The following is a 25,115-nucleotide window of genomic DNA, read 5'->3' as shown; positions in this document are numbered from 1 at the left end:
TTATTTCTGGCATAAAATATGTTTATCTAGTCACTGAGAACAGTTTGGCGAAAGTCAGCATCCTTTGGAAGCTATTTAGAAAACTAGCAATCGGTGTATATCCATATAATGGAGTGCCTGTGTAGAAATCCATCTGTTAGCTCTCCTATAGCTGCAAGTAGCCACATAAAAGCACCTATGAGCTAACAGAGCTATAGTACATGTTCATTCATTCATTCTTTCTAAAGTATTGGTGAAATAAAGACAGATAATGCCTTATTTAGAGGCTGCATGTCCTTGCCCTGTTCACTCTGGCCTATTGCGAGTTTTCTAAATAGCTTCTGAAGGACGCCAACTTTCGCCAAACTGTTCTCGGTGAGTATATAAACGTATTTCATGCCAGAAATGAGGTCTAGGTTTAAAAATACCGGAGTTCCCCTTTAAGTTTGTGTATACACGCACATGTGTGTGCGTGTTTTTCCTGTTGTATACTGGATTTACTTGTACTGAAATGTGCCTGGTTGTAGAATACACCCAGAACCTCTTTACTTGCTAAAAACACTTTCGATTTATCAGCCTATTATTTCCCAATCGCTCAACACATGACGCACTTGAATAAATAGTTCTGCGTTTCCTCACAGTCCATGCCATGTTATTGTTATTATTCATTTAAATGTATTGTCTGATCTAATGTGCGAGTAATAACAACACGAGAGAGCGACGCTGGAGAATTAAATAGAACAGATTTTGAGGCTGTTTCTTCACTTCCCTTTTTTCCGGCAGTCTTCCTAATTGAGCAATACCCTCCGTTTATTCCATTCCTTGCGTCAGTTCCTCAGTTCAGTTTCTCCAGTAGTGTCTGAAACAGAGTTGGAGATTAAACGACGATGCAGTGCAGCGAACAGGCTGCTGTCACAGATTCAACAAATACGATTGAGCTCATTTTATCTTATACAGTTCTAGAGGGACATAATGTTTCCCTTCTTTGTCCCATTTATCATCGTTTTCATCTCCTCCATTTGTAAAGGTAAGAGAAGTATTTTCTAAGTATCTCGTGTGGCTTGTTGAAAAAGTATATGCGGATCCTCTAATTTGCGGAGTTTTGAGAAACCGTTTCATATTCATACTTTCGTATTCATTCTGATTCGATCTTTTTTTTTAGCAAGTTGTTTCAAATCTCGAATAGGCCAAAAAAACAGAGTCCATTGCTAAAAATTTCCATATTCATCTGAATAGAAGCTTTACGTGCATTTTATCTTGGTTAGGTCTGGTCAGTGCTTTAGAAATAATTTTGGCATGCAGTTTAATATAACTATGTTTCAAGTTCTCAACGTCGGTAATGCAGCTGACATATCCATTATTATTAGTGTCTCAAAACGTTTTGCTTCCACAAAACTCTTCAGTGAAAAGGATTTTCTTTTCTTTAACAAGGTGAATTTGCCAGAATCCTGCATGTATAACTGAAAATCAGCAGCCCCACTAAATGCTGAACCCCCGGAACTATATGTGTTTGTTTAAATGATGGACCAATCAGACAATGATAGAACTTCGAAATCACTCATAATGACTTCAGTTAGTTTTATTACCAGTTTATAGGATATTCCTTTGATTTATTGTTGGGTTGCATCCATTCTGGAGTTGGTTTGAAGTTATGATTTGGTAAAATCTTATTGATTGTGCTCACAAGAGCAAGATAATCTTCTGAAAAGCAACTAACTCTAAAACAAGTGCGATGAGCTAAAAAAACTAAACCAAAAAGCCTGTTGTGCACTGTGTGATACTGTAAATGTCATGATTACCCAGTGGATACCCAGACAGTAAAAAAAGAAGCTTATTCTTTTTTTTGTTTGTTTGTTTTGTTATAGTTCCCAATCTATTTTGGGGTTTCAGACTTCGGAAAGCATGAGAAAAGTCCATCATGGATGGTTACTGTGTACACATGCAATGACTCTAGAGATCAGAGACTTGCTTCAAACCAGCTGTGGAACAATGCTGTGCATGTTTCTATTCACTTGAAAGAATTAATGCTTGGCTTTGTAAAATGTGACTGTTGTTTCAAGCTTATACTCCTGTTCAGATTTCTACACATCTACTCATCTCCCCATAATGTTGATGTGGTAATAAAGTGATGCTGTGCTGATGTGCTCTTTGCAAACCAGAGTGTTTCCCCATATCCACCTCAAACTGTATGGCCTCTACCTGCAGTTGATTGTGGAGCAGCACCAGGAAAGTGTTGTGTCACTTTCATAAGAAATTGATCCAAACCATTTTTACTGATAATCACTGACAAATTGATTACTCTACTTTATTACTTTATTACTCTTCAGTGAAGAATGCAGGAAAAGACAACAGAAATTAGCAAAGGAGACAAACGTACATAATCACACCAAGAGATAAAAGCAACTATTTTGCAACCACGATGGACATCTTTCCTTCTTAGCATAGCATGAATGTAAGGGAGGAAGATAACATAAAGATATCACTCTGAGTTTATGGAGTAAATCCACTTAAAACCTTTTGTGTTTCATAAAAACTCAGACAAAGAGCTGGCTTAAGAGAATGGACTGTGTATTCATGTTATTAGCTGTAAATTATTCCTGTGTCAACTAATTTGACTTTTTACAGGTGTTTTAGATATGTACATCAGCATTTGAACAAGATGAAAGCTTGATACTGCTTTTATTTCTAAGCAACAGTTAAGAGAAGATTCTTGGGGTGGGGGAGGGGGGGGGGGGGGGTGTTGGTTAAATGGGGGAACTGCTTGCTTGGCTCTTTCCAGTGGTAGCAAATCTTCACCAGAGTCCCTCTAAAGATAGTGAGGCAATCTGATGCAATCTGTTTCCGTATTCTTCTTCTTATCTGACGCTGCTTTATCTAACAATCTGCTTCACTCTAAAAAGTGATTAAAGTACTATATATTTTTCTGCAGGCCAGCATGACAACACCTGCAACGTTTTCCCTAAAGATCAGTACATTGAAGTGGGATCCAGTGCCAAGATATTCTGCCAGACTTCATGTGTAAATGGCAAAGTTTTCTGGACACTGAACAACGTTGTAAAAATCAACGAAAGCCTGTCAAATACTATCAACTCCACGCACACAGTCCTCTTACTGAGAAACTTCACTTACCCCAGTGCGACACTGCAGTGTCACAGTGCTCATAAACAGGTCCTTGGAGGCACCATCATAAGAACATACTGTAAGAAGTGATTTCATTATGTTCTGTTTATTAACATGGCCTTTGATTCCTGCAGTGAGGGGATAAATATGTCCCCAATTCTGTTTGTTTTCAGCAAAGCCCAGAAATATATCATGTCACTTTCATTACAAAAGTCGAGAGGCTATGTCTTCCCCGGATCTCTTCACATGCAGATGGGAGCATCAGACCAATCCTTCAATGAAAATAAACTACGCAGTACTTGTAGAACAGTAAGTTTCGTACCTTCTTCATTTTCAATTCAATTCAATTTTATTCTTATTTCTCAAAATTACAACAAACGTCATCTCAAGGCACTTCAAAGGTTCAGTCCAATTCAAGCCACTTAGAATCCAATTTAATGTAATACGATCATAGATTTGATCAAAGAATTAATGCACTTCTTTGTCTTTCCATCAGTATTTAATAGAAAACTTTTCTTTTTCAGGTCCCCCTCTGTAGACAACTGGAAGAGTGAGATCTGCATGTCAAATGAACCACAGTGCACATCTAAAGATGTGACTATAGTTAGAAATATATTCTATTCAGATAAAGTCCCTGTTGTTGTTATTATTAGAGCTGAAACTGCTGCTTGGGAGGCTGACTCTGACCCTCATGAGTTTTACCCTGAACACACATGTAAGAAACATAAATCAAATTTTGTACATTTATTTATATATATATATGTGTGTGTGTGTGCATAAATATATACATCTTCTGATGTTGTTGACATGATTGTCTTCTCCCAGTGAAAATTTACTACCCGAAAGTAGCAGTAACTGCCTTCTCTGAATATCTGTTGCTTAAGTGGGACCTTGGAAGACTGATTCCACAAAAGCATCCCTGCCAAGTTAAATACACCAAGGTAAGAACATTTTATGACAGCCACTGGAAAATATTATTAGGGAACAGCTGTGAAACCAGTTGAAAATGGTGCAATTTGAACTAATTACTGATTGCAGATCTAATAAAAGGGGCTGATGCATCTGGTGTTTCATCAGCCTAAAAGAACAGATATCTCTTCATTCCTCATTCAGCATATCTGGTTGCCCAAATCAGTCAAGTCTGGTGTTTCATCAGCCTAAAAGAACAGATATCTCTTCATTCCTCATTCAGCATATCTGGTTGCCCAAATCAGTCAATCTACAGATTGACTGCAGGGTCTGCACCCAGCTATCTGAATTGGCCATGTTCTTTCTTGACTACTGTGCCTCCTCGTTGTCTAGATGACATTCTTGAGAATGAAAACTGTCCAGACTTGTTTCTTTTGGGGTTCTATGTTGGTGAAATGAGCTACCAAATGGTATCGGAGCAGAGTGCTCCTCTACCTTCAAGAATCTCTTGAAGACTCATACCTTCTTTACTTACAACTCTTACACCTCGGATATGCCAAACCTGAGCCTACTGTGTACTTTTATACCTGTTCTACTTTTGCTTTTTAGCTTGATTGTTTTTACCCACTTGGAAGCCACTTTGGATAAATGTGTTAGTTAACTTATTAAATCTATCTAATATGAATGTACTACAGCATAAGCCCAAATCATAGTCCTTGACTTGTCAGAAAGGCTAGATGTGAAACATTTGAGACGCATGTGACACAACTTTAGCCACAGGTGCCAAGATGTCATTGCGGTTGGGGTTATAAGGTTATTTCCTAACTGTTGAGACAAAGTGATGAAAAATGTCACACAAGATGTTTGAAATATGTTGATTGGACTCATAAAATGTGCATGTTGTAATTTAAAAGTTGTGTTTTGTGTTGGTTAAACAGAATTTTTGTTTATTGCATTGGTACCAACACAAATGATAGATATATAACACTGTCATGAATTGTCATGAGACTGGGTAAATACATCTTCTTTTTAGTTGCACATGCTGCTCCTACCAAAGAATCGTACTAAAAGACAAATATGACATGTAGACAATTGTCTAATCGTATTTGTTGTTCCCATTGAGGATAGAAAGATGGAATCAAGCTACTATCACTTGATTTAGATTCTACCACTGCTTTAAGAAATATCTCTCGTGACTGATTGGGGCCATTTTTTTTGTCTTTTCTGTTCAAGGCTTCATTGTCTAAAGGAGACACATCAAAGGTAAATAAAACATTGTTTTCTTGGCAGATTTTTGTGACTTTGTGCTGCTATTTACAAGTTCAAATGTGATTAAGACAACTCATGACTATGAATGTTGCATTGCCAACATAGCCCTCAGTCACAATTATTGCAGCTACTTTTGCATAAACTGCAGAAAAGACACATATCTGAGATTCAAACATTCAGATGATATCTATAAATTGAGTAATAATTACATTTGTCTGTGTGGCAACATAATTGTCAATTAGTTGATAGAATATTGTTGCTGCAACTCATACATGTAGATTTCTGATTGCAACAATGCAAATAATGCATGAAATGCAGGTTTCATGACCAAATCTTTTTTTAAATCTTTTGTAGATAATAACATAGAATATAGTTAAGATGTACTCAAACATTCATATTTGCATAGAGTTTGCTTTCATTATTTCCGGAAATCTTAACTTAATATCAAATCAATTGAGATTCAACTGACTGACAAAGACTAAAGTTCAAAGATTATATAAAGTTACTGTTTTAATGACATTCCACACAAAGTATTTTCCCTATTTACACCTAAAGCATGCATTCCAAAATGAATATACTGTGTATCGGTAGGATTGATAATAATTACATATTCAGATAAACCAGTCTCACACATTTATCATCTCACATTGAGATGGTGTAAAAATTGGGTAAATTGGCAGCATTTATTTAGATTTAGTACTTTTATATATCATTATTTGTTTTATTGTGTGTTTCTCACTTGCTCGTCCATTTTCATTTATTTATTTAAATTTTCTTGTTTTTGTTCAAAGTTAAAAGTCATGTTGTTACACTGAAGCACGTGCTAAAATTCATTAAAGAAAAAGTTATGTACTAAAATCAATGAATAAATGTGTTTGATAATCAGTGACTTCAGTATCAGTCAAAAATAATGATTATGTCATATGATCATGATTATGTTTTTTCCCAATAACCCCTGAGTTATAATTATATAAGCAAAAGCCTTGTTTTCCACCATAGGTTCTCGGTCAGTATCTATACTTTGAAGGGTCTTGGAACACCACCATTGAAGTGGAATCCTGCATAAACTACAGCATTTCGATGCGATGTGCCTTAGACAATGCCCCTTGGAGCAACTGGAGCCCAGAGACGACAGTTCTGACCAAATTAAACAGTAAGAGCAGCGCTGATTCAAAATACAGTGCAAGAATGTTGAAGTTTTGCAATTCTTCCAAATAATCACATTGATTGTTTGACTGTGATTGAAAATTGATGTTAGTGAATGACAGGCCAGTACAACATTTCTTTTGATACAGAAAGTAGGTTAACTGTTAAGGCTTCGATATGAAGTTCTGATGTACAAGTTGGCAGCAAGAGTAATGTGGTCAAGGGTTAAGAGAATGTTTGCTAATCAGTGCTTATTTTCTACTTTGAAACACAATAAGTATAAATCCTGATTATTCAAACCAGATAGTTTTTGTTTGGCTGATGTTTCAAGTCTATCATGAAAGAAAGCAAGTTGCCTCTATTGCAGCAGCCCCAACAACCCCTCTAAATAAGTTAATACAAATCAGTTGTTGTGCACAATGAAATGAAACTGATTATATGGATTTATCCAGTGACTGCTGAGAAAGATCAGCTGACAACAAGGGAGAGTTCTTGTGATGGTATGGAGAGACAGCTGGAAGGAGGGAATACCCAAGGGGAAATTCATGGGTTAGCTTCACGTTTGTCTGTAGTTAGCTGGAGACACCCGCCATATAAGTAAATTAGAATATCGTGAAATTTTTTTTTTTTAAATTGTCACTCATTTCAGAAAGTGAAAATATTATACAGATTCATTACACATAGAGTGAAATATTTCAAGCCTTTATTTCTTGTAATTTTGACGATTACGGCCCCATACTGGAGACATAATCTACCAGTATGGGGCAGAATATTTTGGAATTCAAGAAAGAATGAAAGGAAGAATGCAAAAAGGGCTTCAATCCCACCAGTTTCCAGGAGGCAAAAGGAGATCAAAGTCCTCGTTCAGGAGAGGAGACAGCTTAGGAAGTGGTGGACCAAATGTCCTGAGGTTTCTCTGGCAGCTCATGAGAACAGCATGGGAGAAGAGGACCATACCCAAAGCTTGGCATAGGGTATGTGGGGTCCTGATCCTAAAAGAGGAAAATACAGTGGACATCAGCCAGTTGCGCCCAATTTCCCTGCTGAATGTGGAGGGCAAAGTCTTCTTTAGCATCACTGCTCAGAGAATGGTCGAGTACCTGAAAAGAAACTAGTACATCGATACATCTGTACAGAAGGCGGGAATATCAGTTTTTTCTGAGTTCCTAGAGCATTCCAGCATGATCTGGCAAAAACAACACACAAAAACAGAAACAGAATAATTGATGCAATGCTTAAAAAAAAACCTTCTTATCAACAACTTTGCTCTAGTGGATCTAGGAGAATTAGTATAGTTTTGAAATGCAAACGTGGTCACACAAGATATAAACAGTGTTTAAGCTGCTTGGTATGAATGGAATTAATATGAATAAATAATTGTTTGCATTATTTTCCGACATACTATCTGTGCTATGTGGAGATATTGGAGACTCTGAGATAATAAACATAATTCATGAGATTGAAATCTGACTCATTTGAGCTGCGGGTTGGGACTTGAAAGTGAAATGTGACTCACCAAAGCCTCTCCAAAGCCAGGATCAGTTTAGTCACAGGTGCTACAAATGCAACAGTTAATAGTCTTCAAGCACGCAAGCATGCGTGTATTTAAAAAAACTGACTGGACCAGAATATTCTGTTACAAGTGTCTGCTTGTTTCTTCCAGTGTGATTCTTTCAACATGTTTTAACCTATTCTAGAGAAGCATGTCATGCCCCATCTGTGGAGAAAGGTGACTGAACTAGGAAAAAATGGAAAGAGGAAAGTCCGTGTCATGTGGATGGTAAGGAAGTGTCTTACTACCTTTTAATAGGATTTTTTGTTTTTTTCAAGATTTTCTGTTTTAATTTCTAAACTTCTAATTCAGCTGTTTGACTACTTATTTCTCTTTATTTCTCCATAGGATATTCCTTCAACATGTAAAGAAACCATGAACTACACCATCAAACAGATTGCCCTCATGACTGGAAATTACATTTCCACTTCATGTAGCACCTCGACTTGTGATGTTGATGTAGACCAACATGCACACAGAATAAATCTCACAGTTTCCCATGATGAAGTTGTGTTTACAGAGGAGTCAATTTATGTTCCAGCCATTGGAGAGAGTGAGTTTTAAAGCTATTGATTTTGCATTCTTAAGGAGAAACCATAACTAATATGATCTGATGCATCTCATCACTTTGACCTCAACAGTTTTTCCTCCATTTCACTTTATGTCATTAGCAAGCCTTCCTGAGGTTACTGACATCCAAACCTCAACTGATGAAGGCGTCATTGTGGTGAGCTGGAAGGCACCTATTCAGCCTGTCAGTGGTTACATCATTGACTGGACCCAAAATGGAAGTCAATACTATTGGAAGGAGAGCAATTTCACCAATACAACACTGGATGGTGGGTTAGAGAATAGTTATTGAAAGGTTAACTGATGTCACCTACAGTGATAAATGCTGAATAGATAAAACATTACAACATGAAGTGAGCAATTATGAGTTTAAACTTGTTATATAGGCAGATCAGTTAGTGCTATCTCTATCGACTGAGAGAAGAAAGTAATGGACTCATTAGTGGGGTTAGACGAGACCTTAAAAGCTACAGTGTAATGCATTTCTCAGAAAGATGTTATTTCAAAAAGGCTTTAGAGAGCTGTGATTCATGATATGTTACGGTCTGCTTCATGCTTTCTTCCTTGGTCCCGTCAGCTCAAACAAAGGGACAGCGGTGGGCCATGCGGACCTCTTTATACTTGATATTAAAATTTGTTCTAGACGATCTGATCACACACGGATGGTTTTGAGTACAGGTCAGAATGCCCATCTGGAGTGCAAGTACTGCCTACACCGCAGATGGTCTGTGCTAATTTAGCACCAGCAGTGTTATAAAGTAAGATATGTCCACATGACTTGAATTTTCAAAAAGCCTATTGAGATAAGTACAAGTGTGCTGAATATCTTTGTCAGTTTGGTTCAGCTGGAACAAACATGGGGCAAGGAATAGACCCTGTTATGGCTAGTGCCTAGCCGACTGACAAAAGGACCCAAGAGCAGATGCTGTACGACAGGTGATGTAGCTGGCTGTGGTGCAGAGGTTCTGATTCTGCAGTGGGGTGAGCAGGCAGGTAGTTGAGCCGAGAGGATAATGGTGGCGACCGCATGAATGTGAAGTCTCGGGAGCCAGAGCAAGGGAAACTATGGAGGATGACTGAAAACACAAGAGGCAGGGTAAGCAAAGCAAGGAGGTCTTTCTGCAAAGAGAACACAGGTAAAAGCCGGATTATCTCACTGTGAAGTGAGACAATCTGGCGAAGTCTGGTTGCTCCTGCAGGTCCTTAAGAGGAAGCTTTGATGAGTGCAGATGAAGTACAGGTGTGTAAGCAAGAGCTGACCAGACTACGCCCTGGACTTCCTGGAACCTGCTCCACCCCACCTAGAGCATAGAAACCAAAACAAACACCACAGCAAGCATGTTTGTGACAGACCCAGTCTGTATCATTTTGATTTCAGAAATTCAGTGCCTCCCGCCATTTAATTATCACACATAATCACAAGTGATGAACATATTTATGCAGATAAAACAGAAGAATATTGTCTGATATCTAGTGATTACTTGAGACACATTCTGGAGCCTGGGATCACACTCAGAGCTGTGCCATTAATGCCAGTTTTGAACAATGTCAGGTCCAACTCATGTACTGAGAAAAATCACTTGTTGCCTCACTGTAACTTGTAATTTTCTTTCCCTCTTTCCTGAAGACCTCCTAGATAAAAAGCCATATAATATCACAATAACTCCCATCCTTGATGAAAGGACCGGTCACAGCACACAAGCCCTTCAGATATGCTCCAGAGTTGGAGGTGAACTTTTCAAATATGTCTGAAAACTGTGTTATTTTTTTCATGTTTACCAATCACAATGTTTTTACTTCAGATCCAGGAAATGTTAAAATCAAAGATGTTAAATTTTACGACAAAAGTGCCATTGTGAGCTGGGAAACAAAGTCTCAAGATGCATGTAGTGGTGCTGTAATCAGTTACATGGTTTTCTACAAGGCACAAAATGGAGCACTCAGTAAGTTAACTGCAGACTTGTATGACATTTGGACTTTTCCTTTCTTGACATATTACCAAATCATTTATGTGATGTGTTTCTTCTAGATGTTACTGTGGGTGGTAAAAATTATGTCCTTTTGGAAGATCTAACTCCAGACACTCAATACACTGTCTATGTTGAAGCCAAGGCTCACACTGGAAAAACCAGAAGTAAGGAAAGGATCTTTCGAACCACATTATTTGGTGAGTAATCTTTTAGGACTCCAAATATAAACAATACATATTTTAAACATTTCTTTGTCATTTACCTGTAAGTACAGCCGAAGACAATGAGAAATGTATTTACTTGCTGTGCTATCTGGCAACAAAATGACAAAGCCCATAGTGCACGCTAAAGCAAGTTTTTTCGAGAAGACGCTGCTCCTGGATGGCTTGTAATGTCTCGTTTGCAGACAGTATCCCAACAAACAAAATTGTATAATGCCTGTTCTATAAGATTTTTTTTTTTAAAAGAAAGAAAACGCAATTACACTGTTGTTTAGAATAATATGGACACTTTAGAGTAATAGAAAGCCTAAAAGTAGGATTGATAGAAAATGTAAAACACTACCATGTTCAATTCCATCAGTTCATGGAGAGATTTTTGTCAAAAAGCAGAAGCATTATTATGTAACAGAGCATTACTGAATCAGTTATGCACACCTTCCTTCAACACACTCTCAGACCATTTGCACAGTTGCTTTCAGGATCGGCTACATTTAAGAGTCACTCCAAACCAATTAGCCTTACGGAGATATTTATTTATTTATTTTGTAAACTGGGGTTATGGGAATTACTCGGGTAGTTGGTTAGCACAGTTACATGCACAGCTTGGCCATTTAGAAATGGTCCTGAACAGTATACCTTCACAGGAGTCTATTCATTGACTGAAGTATGGTTGACAATGTGATGCTGTGGACTATGTGAAAAAATATTCAAGACATTCTGCTGCTTCTTTCTTTCTCTGTCAGAGATCACAATACATGCAAGTATAACTAAATTATCTGCACAGACGTTGTCTTTAAGTTACTTGTATGGTGACTTTGTCAGATGATGCTGAGATTATAAAATCAGGATTTTATTAGAGCAGAGTGTCAATCTGGAAATGCTTTGAGCAACCGAGTTGATATGTACCAGAACTGTTAACAGTTCAATCACAGTTTCTGAAGCATTTAGCTATCTGACAAAATAAATAGAAACATTTTTGTGTGAGATCATCTTTATTATGTATTCAACTGTATTAGTTTACACTTATGCTGAACCATTTTTACAAAAAGATGCAAAAGATGGTCTGGGTCTATTTGAGTCTGGTTGAGATCAGCATTATCTGGTAGTGATAGTCCGGTTTGGACAAGCTTGATTTTGTACAGTGTTAATAAAACTAACACGTTTACATGTGTCTTGAAAGTCTGGTTTTGATCCAACAAACAGTGATTCATTCTTTTCAGTTTGATGTAAACGAGCTTAGTGTCTTTCTGAGAACAGACAGCAGTCAAAGTGCTTTTTTTATTTTGTAGAATCAGGAAGGAATTCTGGTAAGTGGGACAAAGCTGAGAAGTTGTTTTGCATCACTTATTGAAATGTTTACTTTGTCATTATATTTTCTTAACTCAGCATGTCCTCACATTCACTTCTCATTTCCTTGGGACTATAATGACAAGAATCAGTCCTCTTTAACAAATCGCTGAGATATCATTTCATGATAAAAGTATGACAATTTGAAAAGTATCAAAGTTGGAAAAAGTAATGGCATAACACAGCCTCGCTTTTAGGACTGAAATACTGAAACCAAGTGGTAGAAATGACTATGGTAGCAATGCAGTCCATGTTGCAACACCGTGTCACAGAACAGACTGCACTGATGCTCCTCCCAAGTGCAGCATCATATGTTACATATTCAGAGAAAGACTTTTTATGTACCGGTATATAACAGACAGAACAAAAAAATTGTTAAAAAAATGCTTTGCAACATTAACATGGTCATAATCTCAGGTCTTCTGGATTAAAGTTGTATGAAAAATCCAAAAATGTTTTCCTATGGAACACATTCCTTTTGTAACAGGTCGATAAAATACTGCACTGCCATAAAGAACTTTTTTTGTGAAAAGAGAAAGAAAAACTTATGTCCAGGAAGAAGAATAATAAAATGGTTTTGTGAAAGTTTTATGAGCTATTACTACATACTACTAACTAGAACTACATACTGCTCTGTGAAATGTATTATGTTTTGTGTTTAGTAAACTACTGCAACAACCTTAATGTCCCTTTCAACAGATACAAGACTCATTAAAGTGCTCAGCATCTGTGGAGGCATCATCATAGTCCTTGTGTTGTCTCTTGGACTATTCTGCGCCATTCAGTAAGTTTCATTCTTTGGTTGTCACTGATGAGAAACTAAATCCCTGAACCAGGAAGTTTCATGTCACTAATGATGAAAGGCCCGCCATGATATTAAGATGCTGTGGTCACGATGTTTCTAATATTCAAAATCTCAAGAGAAATAAATATTTCTAATAAATTTTTCCAATGTTTTAATCTGATTTTAGATGGAAGAAATGTAGTGAGAAGCCAGTGCCAAATCCAGGCCTCAGTTCTGTGGCGATGTGGCTGTCGCAGAGTCAACAAAAGGTGCACTCAGTTGAATAATTTACATCCATTTTAACTTAGCTAAAGGAGTGAGAACATTCAGTTCTATGTTGTTTGTGATCAGAGGGTAAATTATTCATTGCTTTTTTGCAATGTGTACGTGGTGGTCTTGGAATAAGTATAAAGTATTAAAGCATTATTCAGTATTCTGAGAGGTATTTTACTCGCATCCGACCACAGCCGCTCACAACCCGCCGCTTCTGCTTCTTCTGCCGCCGGAAGCGGCCAGAAAAGCTGGAAGCGTCAAAGGGGGCGGGGCTTATATGTATAGCAAATAGCAGACATATATAATAATCCATCCATACATCGGTTCCTTCTTTCACCATGGATCGTACTCTGGGCAGCCTTCTTTGTGTTTGCGCTCTGCCGTTTTCCGCCCTTTTCCGCTTTTTTCCGCCTTTGGAATCCAGGTCGGCCCCAATTGGCTGTCGTCGCCGCGCGTCACTGCTCATTTGCAGAAAGTTGAGCCTCTCTCAACTTTTGAAGCTCACGACGCCAGCTTACGTTGAAAATGAATGGCAGGTGGCCGCTCACGACGCTATTGGTGTGAGCCCCCGGTAAATCTTTTACCATAGATGAACAAGGATGGATACTTAACTGAAATATCCCGTTTATGTAAATACTTACATATTTCATTTAGTGGTGAAAATCCCTTTAGCCATGTTGACCATGCGTCTTAAGGGGAATTTATGCTTGAATATTAGAGTTTACAACATAACTTGTACCAACATAGCTTCTCTGTAGCCTGACATACACCTGCAAATGTCATTTTCATGTCTCCTATCAGACCTGATTTGTAGAGTATTTAAGGTTCTCCCCTCTGCACAAGGAACTCTTGGTCACATTCATAGTTTTCATTTGCTTGTTGGTGTCCTGTCTGATGAATACCATGTTTCTGATACCTCTGTTTGGTTTCTTGGAAACTTCTTCCACAAACATTTGCAGAAAATATATGTAGAGACAATTGATCTGTGTGTCCTCAAAAGCAGGTACAAAAGCATATGCTTTTTAGTTCTCACTCAGAGAAAATACAACTAATGTCACTGACATTTTTTAGCAATGTCTTGATAGAAGTTTAATTCTGCAAATATGACTTTTAGGTTTCATGTCCTGAACAGCACACAATGTCTTTTTTTCTTTCCATACTTTCCATGTGTTTCAGGATATGTGCTCCTTCCAACCGTTCAATAATCCATCCGAAGGCCAGATTGACCGAGTCTACACTGAGGAAACTCATAAATCATACATCTCTTCATTGGCTGCAGGTTCTACTGGTAATACAGCCATGGACCAAATACAGGAATACTCTGATTCAACTATGACTCCTGTGCCAGTAATGCAGAAAAACAGTCAAGCTGAACCTACAGAGACACATTTCAAATCTTCTCCTGGAGAAGCCACAGCATTTATTTCCACAGAAAGTATCTCTGTCAGTCCATATCGAAGTCAATCTTCTGTGGAAACTCCTGTGTTTAGGACCACAAAACACCGTAAGCAAGCTTCTGGTAAACAGCCAGAGAAAACAACAATGAAGACTATGTACGTCAGTTTGGACATGTTTGAACCAGCTGGTGTTAGGTGAAGCTGGTGGAAAGAAACAGACTTGGGTCAAGAAGATTCAGCTCTGAATGAAGCAAAGACAACTGTGAAAAGGCAAATTGGAATGATAATTTGTTTAGCGCGGACGTTCTTTCATTTGCTTTTATTTTTTTCCAAGGAGCCAGACTTTCTGGCCATCCTTTGAAGTGGTCTTAAGCAGTAGTTCCAAATGACCATTTACATAGACGTGTTTTTTTTTTTTTGGTTTGTTTGTTAAGCCACTTAACTCTAACCTATAAATCATGTTAGTATTAAAAGGCACCTAACTTAAGTGATAAACCAATGTTGTTTCCACACATAACAGACAACTTAGCAGATAACCTATTTTAGACTGTAGCTTTAGGCATTTTGTTACTTACTTACCTGTCACAAAGATTCCTATCTCTTTAGTTGCATCCATCAAAATTGGCAAAGATAACACAGTTTGACAGACATCGTATTTTAACTCAAAAAGGATGATTCTTGGAATATGTCAGAATGGTGTGCAGTGTGTCTTTTCAACATTTTAAGGAAGTGGAGAGCAAAAGAGGATGTGTCAGGCCTAAAGAAAAAAGTATCTACAACAGATGAACAGTATCTGGAAGTTGCGAGATGCGTTGGCCCCTTCAGTTGATCCATCTACTCTTCCCTGAAAGTTATCAGAAATGGTCTATATAGAAGAATGGTTGTCAAGAAGCCATTCTTAAGGAAGGTAAACAGGGAGAAAAGGCTGAGCTATGCCAAATGACACAAGAAGTGGACTGAAAATCAGTGGCAACAGGTCTTATGGAGGGATGAATCCTCCCCAGAGCCCGGACCTCAACATTACTAAAGCAGTGTGGGATCATCTGACATAGAACGGAACAGAAGGCAGCCAGCATCCAAAGAACAGCTTTGAGATGTCCTTCAAGAAGCCTGGAGAACTATTCCTGAAGACTGCTTCAAGAAATTACAATAGTGTTTGTTTAAGAGGGTTCAGACTGTGTTTAAGAATAAATATGCTCATACCAAATACTGACTTTCAAGCTTGTTAAGATTGTACAAACTCTGTTTTTACATTATATACTATATTGACATTTATTTTTGCACGTTTCAGTAAAATTGCTGCACTTATTTCCAAACAATATCGAAAGAAACGAGGGATGGCTCAAGACTTTTGCACAAGACTGCAACTCTTAAATCTTGTTTTGCAACAGCAACATGTGCATTCACATCATGCAGCCGAGGCTGAGCTGATGCAAAATGCGCAGTCTGTATTTAACCCCACAACCGTGCTGTGATATTTTACTGTAAAGCTCAAATATTAAACATTAAATATTGTGGTATTCTACTGATTTTATTTAAACCAACCCTCTCCTGTTGTTTCCTCTCTGTTTTCATGGCCGTATTATTATAAAGGTGTAATTCTGATACCACATTGTTTCACATGTAACAGTTGCATGCACTTTTCAAATAAACCTCATCTAACATGTATGAACGGGTGTAAACATGTCCAGATGTTTTGAGTCAGATGAATGCAGAACAACAGTATCATTAAGAACATAAACTTTGCTTTGTTGAAGCGCTGTTGTTGTCTGAGTACTAAATGTTTCAATACACTGCTTGTTGGCTGTTAGAGAGGGCAAAGTAAGACATGGGATTTATAGACGTTTTTAGGGAGATAATGAATAATAATTACATGGGGGTTATATTATAATAATAATTAATAATATAATATTAATTATATGGGGAACATCCATATCATCCCCCATCCTTACAAAATATCACCAAACGCTTTCACAAGATGCATCCATATCAGGTAGATCATACTGTATTATAATCTTTATTTGCCTTTTTATTCCACTGGTGTTGTGTCTGCATTAAATGTTTGTAAAAAGTTTTGCCGTTGCTACTGCAAGAAGAAGAAAAATATTGTACTGCTGTTACAAATATTCAAATTAAATATGTCTGATTCAATGATTACTCCACCAATCAACCAAATATTTCAAGAGAAAAAAAATCAAACCCATCATATCACATATGACAAGTGATAACTTGTTTGTGGCTTGGAACTTCACTGGAAGAAGAAGCATCACCACTGACAGAAAAGTATGACAATATGTGATAATTAATTTACAATATTACGAACACAAATCTGACTAACTATATTTTTATTGATTGTGTGTGTCATCCTCTATGACTTCTTGTATGATGAAGAACTCAAAACGTTTCTAAAAAACGTTCCTATTTCATTTGAGTGACATGACTGCAGGGGCATTCCTACTTACTGGGTCACAGGCCCCTATTACTCAGATCACATTTCTACTGTAAAGACTGAAGACATTTATGAAATGTGCAATATGTTCCATGCACTTCGCTTCCTAAACCAATATTACTGCTACTGCCAAACAACTGCTGATGGAATTAAAAGACCAACTGTTATAGGTCAAATAGAAAATATTGGGCTTGGGATATTGATGTTTACCTAACAGATTACACATAGTAATAAGTTGGATATACATTTTTCGGTATAGAATCAAATCTTAAAATGATCCCTCCTGTCTTTCGTATGACTCTTGCCTGTGTTTCCCTTCAATTTAGCTTTTCTCTGGCTGTTCATCCTGCTCCCTCACCATCTCCCCTTCATTAGGGCCCGAACAGTGAACTGCGAAGGCCCTGTTGTTCCTGAAGGCGTTATTATTATTATTGTTTGCGAAACTTGCTCCAAACCACGCCAATTTTGCCAGGGACGCCAGTCGTGGGGGGAAACAGCGCAAATTGGCGTTCGCAAACATTGCGGCGCAAAATGGCTCTGTAGCGCCACCTACAACATGGCAATAACGCCAAACCAATGGGGTCATTTTGCCGTACCCACCCGGTCCACGCCTTCGTCGTGCCCAGACGCACAAAAAAAGCCTATGGACACCATGGTGCCAGGTCCACAGGAAGTTGGCCACTGTGAGTGGAACATGCGTTTTTGGCGCGATTTTTGCCTGTTTCCACACCTCTCATGTGGTCGAACTCCTACACATTTCATGTTACAGGCTTCAAACTTGGCCAGGTTACTCTTAAGCCATGGGGGATAAAAAAAAAATCTTGCAAAACTTTCTCAAACCTTAAAGAGTGTTTTCGACGCCTGGCCTTTGCTCGCCATGAAAAACAAATAAGCTTGGAACTCCCACGTATATTATTCAATTTATCCCAAACTTCATACACTTCATGCACTTGGGCTCCACCCAGAACGCATACATATCACCAAACTTACACACACTTATAGCGCCACCTGCTAGTGGCCATAAACGTCACTTTTTACGTCCGGCGGGACTCGGCCTGACTGGGATTCTCACATCCTGCTCTCCACTTGACGGACGCTGTGGGCCCGATCAACGCTTTTTGCAGCTTTAATTGGCTTTGTTCTCCTTTTTCTCTGCCTTTTCTTATACGATCTTTCAGTCCACCTTCTCACCTGGTCTATCCTGCTCCATTTTTTTGATGACTTCTTGTCTTTCTCTTCCTCTTTGTCTTCCATTCTCTTCATATGTTACCTCAACACCGGTCCATTACAGTTTGGCTTTTAAAATACAAAGTTAAAAATAAACACTGGATATCAACTGAAAAAAGATATATTTATCTTATATATTTATTGAACAAATGTCATTGATGTCAGAATTAAGACAACTTTGAGAATTGTTACTTCTGCATAAGCACATAAGTACTTCTCTTTTCACTTTGGAGAATGACCCAGTAACAAGTTTAGAGGAAATAAATATCTTGCTTTCTGAAAGGATGAAAGGATGGATGATACCTTGTTAAAAAAAAACCAGGTTAATTAATCAATGAATAAGATTCATTTAGTTTATTTATGTATTCGTTTTAATGACTTTTCACGTATATACCTGCAGGCGGCAGCATGACAAGGGAAGTCGTCTGGACTACAGATGTTAACAAGAAGAATAAGATTAGCTAGCTGCTCTGATTTAGCACAAGCTAGCTAGCTCGTTTGGTGACTATTCGGGTAATGTTAGCCACTTGCTAACAATCTTGATGTAAAGAAAAGAAACAAAAAGATACAACTGTGCTTTTCGGGTGCTGGCTCGCGGTGAGTCGTAACAGCCTATGTTTCGTGTAAATGCCTTCCCGCCCGCCAGAATGGTGATCGGGCTTGAAGTTGTTGGATAATCCTCATGAATTAGTACCCAAAGGGCCCCAAATCCGCGGTGCTCGGTTGGCGTGCTACCCGGGGTCTGTGGTGTGTGAGACAAAAGCATCCAGCTACGGACTAGCTACAGATACAAGGTTTTAGTCAACATTGCAAAGCTCTCCCTAATATGTCGCACACTGGACCCCCTCCACGATGGCGCAATTGTCCCAGGAGAGGACAGCCTGTTGCAGGTGAGCGAAAACTTATTTCAACGTTTGATTAGGTAGTTTAAGTTTGGTTGTGCTGGTGCTACAAGCTAGCTACGTGGAGAATGATATGTTTTGTCTGTTCAACAACATATTGTCAGGACTTGCTTTTTTTCTGTTAAAGTTAATCGTCCGTGTTTTGATTTTCAGAATCGCTTAAAAAGAAATAGTAGCACGTTGCCTTCTTGGCTCCTTGGAATAGAAAAACTGCAAGGTTAGCATAAAGTGAGCAGTCTAATCCAAATGAATAGGTTACATCTTTTAAATTAAGCGGTAAATGTTGGTACTATAAACTATTCCACGAAACGTTTTTTATTGACCTCAGATGTTTTTACTTCTTCTTAATCTTTTATCATTCGTTTGTAGTTAAACTTAATTTCCAGTTTTTAATAAACAAAGTTTTCTCAGACAATTCGAGCGCGCATTGCTCAGCTAGCATGACTCCTGTGGCTAATGGGCTGTCATAGCTCAGCTCATCGCCGAAATTAGTACATTTATGTTTTTTTTTGTTTTGTTATTTAAGCACAAAGGTTGATATATTGGAGATGTTTTTCTGTGTGGAAATAGCGCTTGCAGATTTCGCACTGACAGACTTCATAGCCGATGCATCACGTGTCAAAACAAACCGGGGCTACAGTAGTGCATGGTGTATATACTGTTTGATGCTGTGTGGTTACATCAGCTATAGCCAGACCTTTCTCTTCACTACGTTTGCTTTTCTAAAGCAAATGTGAATGTGCATTGTCCTCAGTTTCACACCTTTATAATAAGCAGCAATAGACACGCAGCAACAGACATGAATGGATCAAGAAAAGAATTGCACATAATTAAAGTTATCAAAATAAAGAGGGCAACAACAAATGTTACTTTATGTTATTTCCTCCTAGGTAAATTCCTGCCAATGAAAACAATGTTGGGTCCCAGATATGATGACCAAGTTCCAGAGGAGAACAGATTTCATCCGAGTATGTTGTCCAACTATTTAAAAAGTCTGAAAGTAAGTCACTCAGCAAACACAGAGCTGTTAAACTGGTAAGGAAAACCCTTGTCTAATTGTGTCTCCTTTATTTTTCCCAGGTAAAAATGGGTTTGCTTGTGGATTTGACGAACACTACTCGCTTTTATGACCGCAACGACATTGAAAAAGAAGGAATTAACTATGTGAAGCTTCAGTGTAAAGGGTATGGGCCGATTCAAACCAATCTAATTGTGCAGATTCTCAGTGTTGTAGTTTTGGTAATGTGCTGAGGACTTTCATTGTCTTATGTTTTAGCCACGGTGAGTGCCCTTCAAAGGAGACAACTGCAATGTTCATCAGGCTCTGTGAGCATTTCATAGAGAAGAATCCCACAGAATTGATTGGTAAGTTCTTGGATATTTTTACGACCACTTTGTCTTTACCAGGTCTTAAAATTAAGTAAACGTAACCTCAGATGAACAACAACACGCGACATGTCATACTGCGTCTTTTTTTAAACAATAACATTGTATGAAAAAGACCGTATTCGTAGTTTACTCAGACAAAAAATGACAGAAAACCCGAACGACGTCGCAGCTGCTGGAGGCCTCAGTTGGCATGTTGATTGTTAAAATTTACGACGCTACAGTTAGAAAAGTTTGGCTTGTTTCGAAGGGCTGCAGGAGAAAGTCTCCTCTCTCTAAAAACAACATTGCAGCACAGTTTAAAGGTGTTTCAAAGCTGTTGAATCACGAGGATGACTTTGTTTTTTTTCCTTTACACATTGCCTCTGCATTTTGACTTAGTTTTTGTGAAATAAATAATAACAGTGTAATAACTCATGTGTTGTTGTTCATATCTGATAGATGGATAGGTAGATAGTTACTTTAATCATTTTGAAGGAAAGTTCAGGTTGCATTTATTCTTATTTATGAACTGGTAAGGACCAGGTGATTGTTTTTTTTCTTTTATGTTACGATACCGAAGACCTTTTAATTCAAAGAGGGTGTACCCTCTTTTTGACTTGACTGTAAATGGTGTGATGCATTGTTGTGGAAACAGCCTGTCACTGCAGCTGTTTGCTTTAGTACTCATTTGTCAAATGATCACTTCCTTATCTATGCCATGAAATTAGTGTTTTAGAGATTTTATTTCATATACTGTAAATGCAAATACATTTAACAATTTTTTGCCTTTTTAGTTTATAATCGTCACTGAAATGTTAGTAATGCTTGTTAACAGCAAAGCAACAGATTCACAACAAAACATTCTCTTGAGACTCAAATGTTCAGGGAAGCAGGAAGATAAAATTAACAATGTGTTTGTGTCAAAATTAAGCATTGGGTATAAGTGAAGCTCCTCAGCCCACATGTCACCAGTGTGGCTGAAATTCAAAAGATGCTGTATATATTCTCTGCAGAAGTTTTTTTAAACATTTTGTGAACATCCTTACAGCTTGTTCATAGCATTTCGAAGCACACTTTGACAACAGTAACACTTTAGGTTATGACTGGTTTAACTGACACCACAGAAAGATGAATAAAGATTAAGATTGAACTCCATTGTTGCTCCATTTCTGCATGAGTGCAGAACTCAGCTGGACTCCTGGTAGCATTACCTCGTGTGGCCAGCAGAGAGCAGCCTTTCTCCACAATCTGATGAGTGCCAATTGCACTGAAACTGCACGTTTTGTTAAAATATTTTTAGTTAAAACACTGAAATTGTTGAAATTGTACAGAGTCATATCAGACAGTAGACAGCTCCCCAGGATCACCAGATGATCACGCAGCTGCTGCACGAAGCAGTTTGGGCTTAAAACAGCCCTCTCAAAGGTTTTCACCGGTTCTGTTGTTCGAGACGGGGCGTGTAGCTCCACACTTTCAAATTTGCAGTCTGTGTAAACCACTGTGTTGTTGGTTTTAAAAGTGTAGGAGTTTCACATCAGAAGCAACACTTATCTCCCAGTGAACACTGTGTAGGAGATTAAGGGGTGAAGAAACCTCAACAAGCATTTGAATACATTTAATCTTAACTGTAGATGTCAGTGTGTGGGCAGATTTTCTTTTCACAGCTTTTTAATATGTCATTTTTATTTGTAAGATGTGGTTGCAATTGCTTAACTTTTTTTGTTGGTAATGAGCATTTACCTAATACAGCTTGGAAGGCACATATTTCTGGTAAATACCATTTGGGTCATGAGATGCTCAGTGTTTGCATACGCATGATGAAAACAGTCCCTAACGGCAAAGATAGGTGGCATATATGTGGCATAGACAGGTTTTCATTTACATTGTCAAACATCTTGCTTAATTTATCGTCTTTCAGGAAAACAAAATATCATTATCATAATTTTATTTTGTTTGTTTGCTTCATTTGTCATGTTTCTAAGCAGGCTAATTACACTTTGTCTGTAGATGCACTACCCTTTGATTAAAGGCAATCCAAGGGAATGTGTACGCAGATACAGATGTTGCACTTTCGCACCGTTGGCAGCAGGGTGCGCTGTCATACCTCACCTTGTCTGTTTGGCTCTTTACTTCTATCTGTAAATCGAATAGCTTTAACATTAGAGCAGCAGGGTTTCCCCCAGAAAACTTGCTAAGCCGGGTGGTGGGGCCGCTAGAAGCCCACCGGCAGTCCACCAGGATTTTATTATTTTTTTTAAAGAATGTTAAAAGAAGAATTTTGAAATTATGACAATTATGTGCTATTGTAAGACATTAATTAACAATCAAGAAACCCTGAGCAGAATGTGTGAATGTCATCTCAATGGCATTCTGGTTTCGGCTATCTGGTGATTTGGGTTTGTTGGCCCCGCAGCGCACATCTCCCAATTAAACAGTTGGGCCAGTAATTGTGGTCCCTGTATTCTGACATTGGTTTATTTTGTCTTTGTTTATGTTTCTGGTCAAACTTCCTAAGCTGGGGAAGTGTTAGAGTCAACAATTGATTTGATTAAGTTTGAACCCTGCTGAAAATTTCACATTTGTGAAAATATCAGTAATGAAATTACGAGCATATTTGTTGAATGTATCTAAAATCTGTCTTTAACCCTCGGGGAGGCTTTTGTTCTACAATCATCTTCTGCATAAAAGCCTCATGCCATTCACCTCAAGATAAAGAGTGGGAATTTTCCGCTGCCCTTTTTGTTCCCGTTTCACCTACCTGAATGTTTGATCAAAATCTTGGTCTCATCTGTGTGTCCAGCAGCTGCTTTCAGACAGATTTTTGATGTTGGTATTAAGACAGCACCCCCTCTGAGGAAATGCCATTGCTCATCTCAACGTTGACTGATGCTATTGATGATTTGCTCATATACTGCTTGATTGAATTAATCATGTCAAGTCTTTTGGCATAAATGGAGGGAAAAAGAACCGTCATAATGATGCCATGTGAGGAGCACCATACTTGTGCAAGATTTAGTCTTAAATAGTGCTTCTGCTCTTTCTCCTGAAGGTGTTCACTGCACGCACGGCTTCAACCGCACAGGTTTTCTTATGTCTGCATACCTGGTGGAGAAGATGGACTGGAGGTAAGGGCTGACACACTGCGATCATTCATACAGCTGGCAGGGCGCTTCCAGAAGTCTTGCTCGATAACTAAAACCATACAACACAGTCTCTCCAGTGGATTGCATCATTACCTCGGTTTCATTCTCCCAGCCCTGTCAGTCTTTTTTTAGCCTGCTGTCTTTTTTTTTTCTTCTTTTCTTTTCTTTTTTCCCTTGGTTATCCTTCCTGTAGTTGCTGCATGCGTGACGGCACAAGAGTTTACTCCTGTCAGTACCAATCAGCACAAAGCTTTGCACAGAAACTGGCTGGTCAGTAGTGACCAGGCTTGTCATAAAGATGAATAATTGAGTAATAAGAGTTTAGCAGGAGGGGTTAGGATGCGTCTTTCGTCAGAGGTGGAAATGCAGACTGAGAAAACCTAATCTCTGGAGACGTGGGGGCTGAATTAAACCCTCCCACCACCCACTGTTTCCTGTGAAATTAATATTAAGGGAGCGTTTATAGCTGTCATCCACCATGATGGCGGACAAGCGCACAGTACAAAAACAACATAAAGTCCCAACAGTGGATTTCATTTTGGATTCTAATCAGCAGCTGTGCAGCATATGAGAATTACTCAGTCTGCAAACACAATGTTGAACAAATATTTAGGTGCTCATTAAGTCATGAGCGCCCCCCCCAAAAAAAAAAAAAAACCCAAAACTCAAAACATTGGGATTAAGCCTATAGGAAACATGTGGTCTTAAAGCACTGGAACTGCAGCTCCAGAAACCGTCTTTCTCAGGGGTTCAGGATCAAATGTGATCGAACACGACTCAAAAGTTCCCCTTTTTACAGATGTCGGCTGTTCTTTTACTTATTTCTTCATCTTTTAAGCTGATAGAAAAGTCTGGAATTAATTCAGAGTGTGACATTTGCATTTGGAAGCTACTCCCATTGGAACCCACAACATGCGGTCGAAAAACCCACTCGGTGAATGTGAAACAGGCCGTAGGGTTCAAAAACAAAATAATCCATCAAAGGGATAGTCAGAACCAGACTGTTACGCCATATGGTTTGTTGCTGAGAACAGTCTGGAACATCTTCACTGGAAGCTGCTCGTACGAGGGTAAGAACTTAAAAAAAATTCTTGGCCGGTGACGGGATGACTGATGTGTCTATCACCGTCTGTCAGTCCAACATCGCCCAATCAGACCAACAGAGCAGAGCCAGATTTCCACTGTGAAAAACCCTGAGTTTCTTGTTTTGCTCCTCTTTCAGTGAGGAAATAAACTCCAGCTCTGATGCTACAGCAGCATCCACACTGCGGCCACTTTTATTGACTGGTGTTGTGCTTAAAACCCACCTGCAGCTAACAGTATAGGATGTTATCTGTTTTAAAATGACTACATATCAGCTGCAAACACGTAGCTGGATGTTTTATGTTTTCTTTTACAAGGAGTTACTTCTCGAGGTAAAACAAGATGTTTTCCAGCTATTATTTTGAAGTTTATCAGGACACACTGTCTGCTCAGATTCACTCAAATG

At 38.5% G+C, this 25,115-nt stretch overlaps 2 protein-coding genes across 2 annotated transcripts in view; both read left to right on the top strand.

Annotated features, from left to right (window-relative positions):
• The first annotated feature begins 788 nt into the window (after nt 1-788).
• LOC140267593 (interleukin-31 receptor subunit alpha-like) lies at nt 789-16,077 on the top strand. The gene is made up of 16 exons (XM_072362905.1): nt 789-1,006; nt 2,909-3,178; nt 3,273-3,408; nt 3,624-3,814; nt 3,925-4,040; nt 5,242-5,271; nt 6,277-6,430; nt 8,121-8,203; nt 8,324-8,528; nt 8,647-8,814; nt 10,173-10,274; nt 10,348-10,488; nt 10,575-10,712; nt 12,783-12,867; nt 13,055-13,136; nt 14,317-16,077. The coding sequence occupies exons 1-16, from the start codon at nt 952-954 to the stop codon at nt 14,734-14,736; spliced, it is 2,376 nt and encodes a 791-aa protein (XP_072219006.1). The 5' UTR covers nt 789-951; the 3' UTR covers nt 14,737-16,077.
• A 2,577-nt stretch (nt 16,078-18,654) lies between these two features.
• The window catches only part of rngtt (RNA guanylyltransferase and 5'-phosphatase), an 85,643-nt gene continuing 79,182 nt past the window's right edge, over nt 18,655-25,115 (top strand). Inside the window, exons 1-5 of the mRNA XM_072362272.1 lie at nt 18,655-19,103; nt 20,006-20,115; nt 20,196-20,299; nt 20,392-20,480; nt 23,533-23,608. Coding sequence (XP_072218373.1) covers nt 19,040-19,103; nt 20,006-20,115; nt 20,196-20,299; nt 20,392-20,480; nt 23,533-23,608 — 443 coding nt within the window. The 5' untranslated portion in view covers nt 18,655-19,039. The remainder of the gene's footprint in view (nt 19,104-20,005; nt 20,116-20,195; nt 20,300-20,391; nt 20,481-23,532; nt 23,609-25,115) is intronic.

This window comes from Leuresthes tenuis, unplaced genomic scaffold, assembly GCF_036924035.1.
Source record: "Leuresthes tenuis unplaced genomic scaffold, fLeuTen1.0.hap1 SCAF_13, whole genome shotgun sequence".
Classification (NCBI taxonomy): Eukaryota; Metazoa; Chordata; class Actinopteri; order Atheriniformes; family Atherinopsidae; genus Leuresthes; species Leuresthes tenuis.
This window is presented reverse-complemented; position numbering and strand designations above follow the sequence as displayed.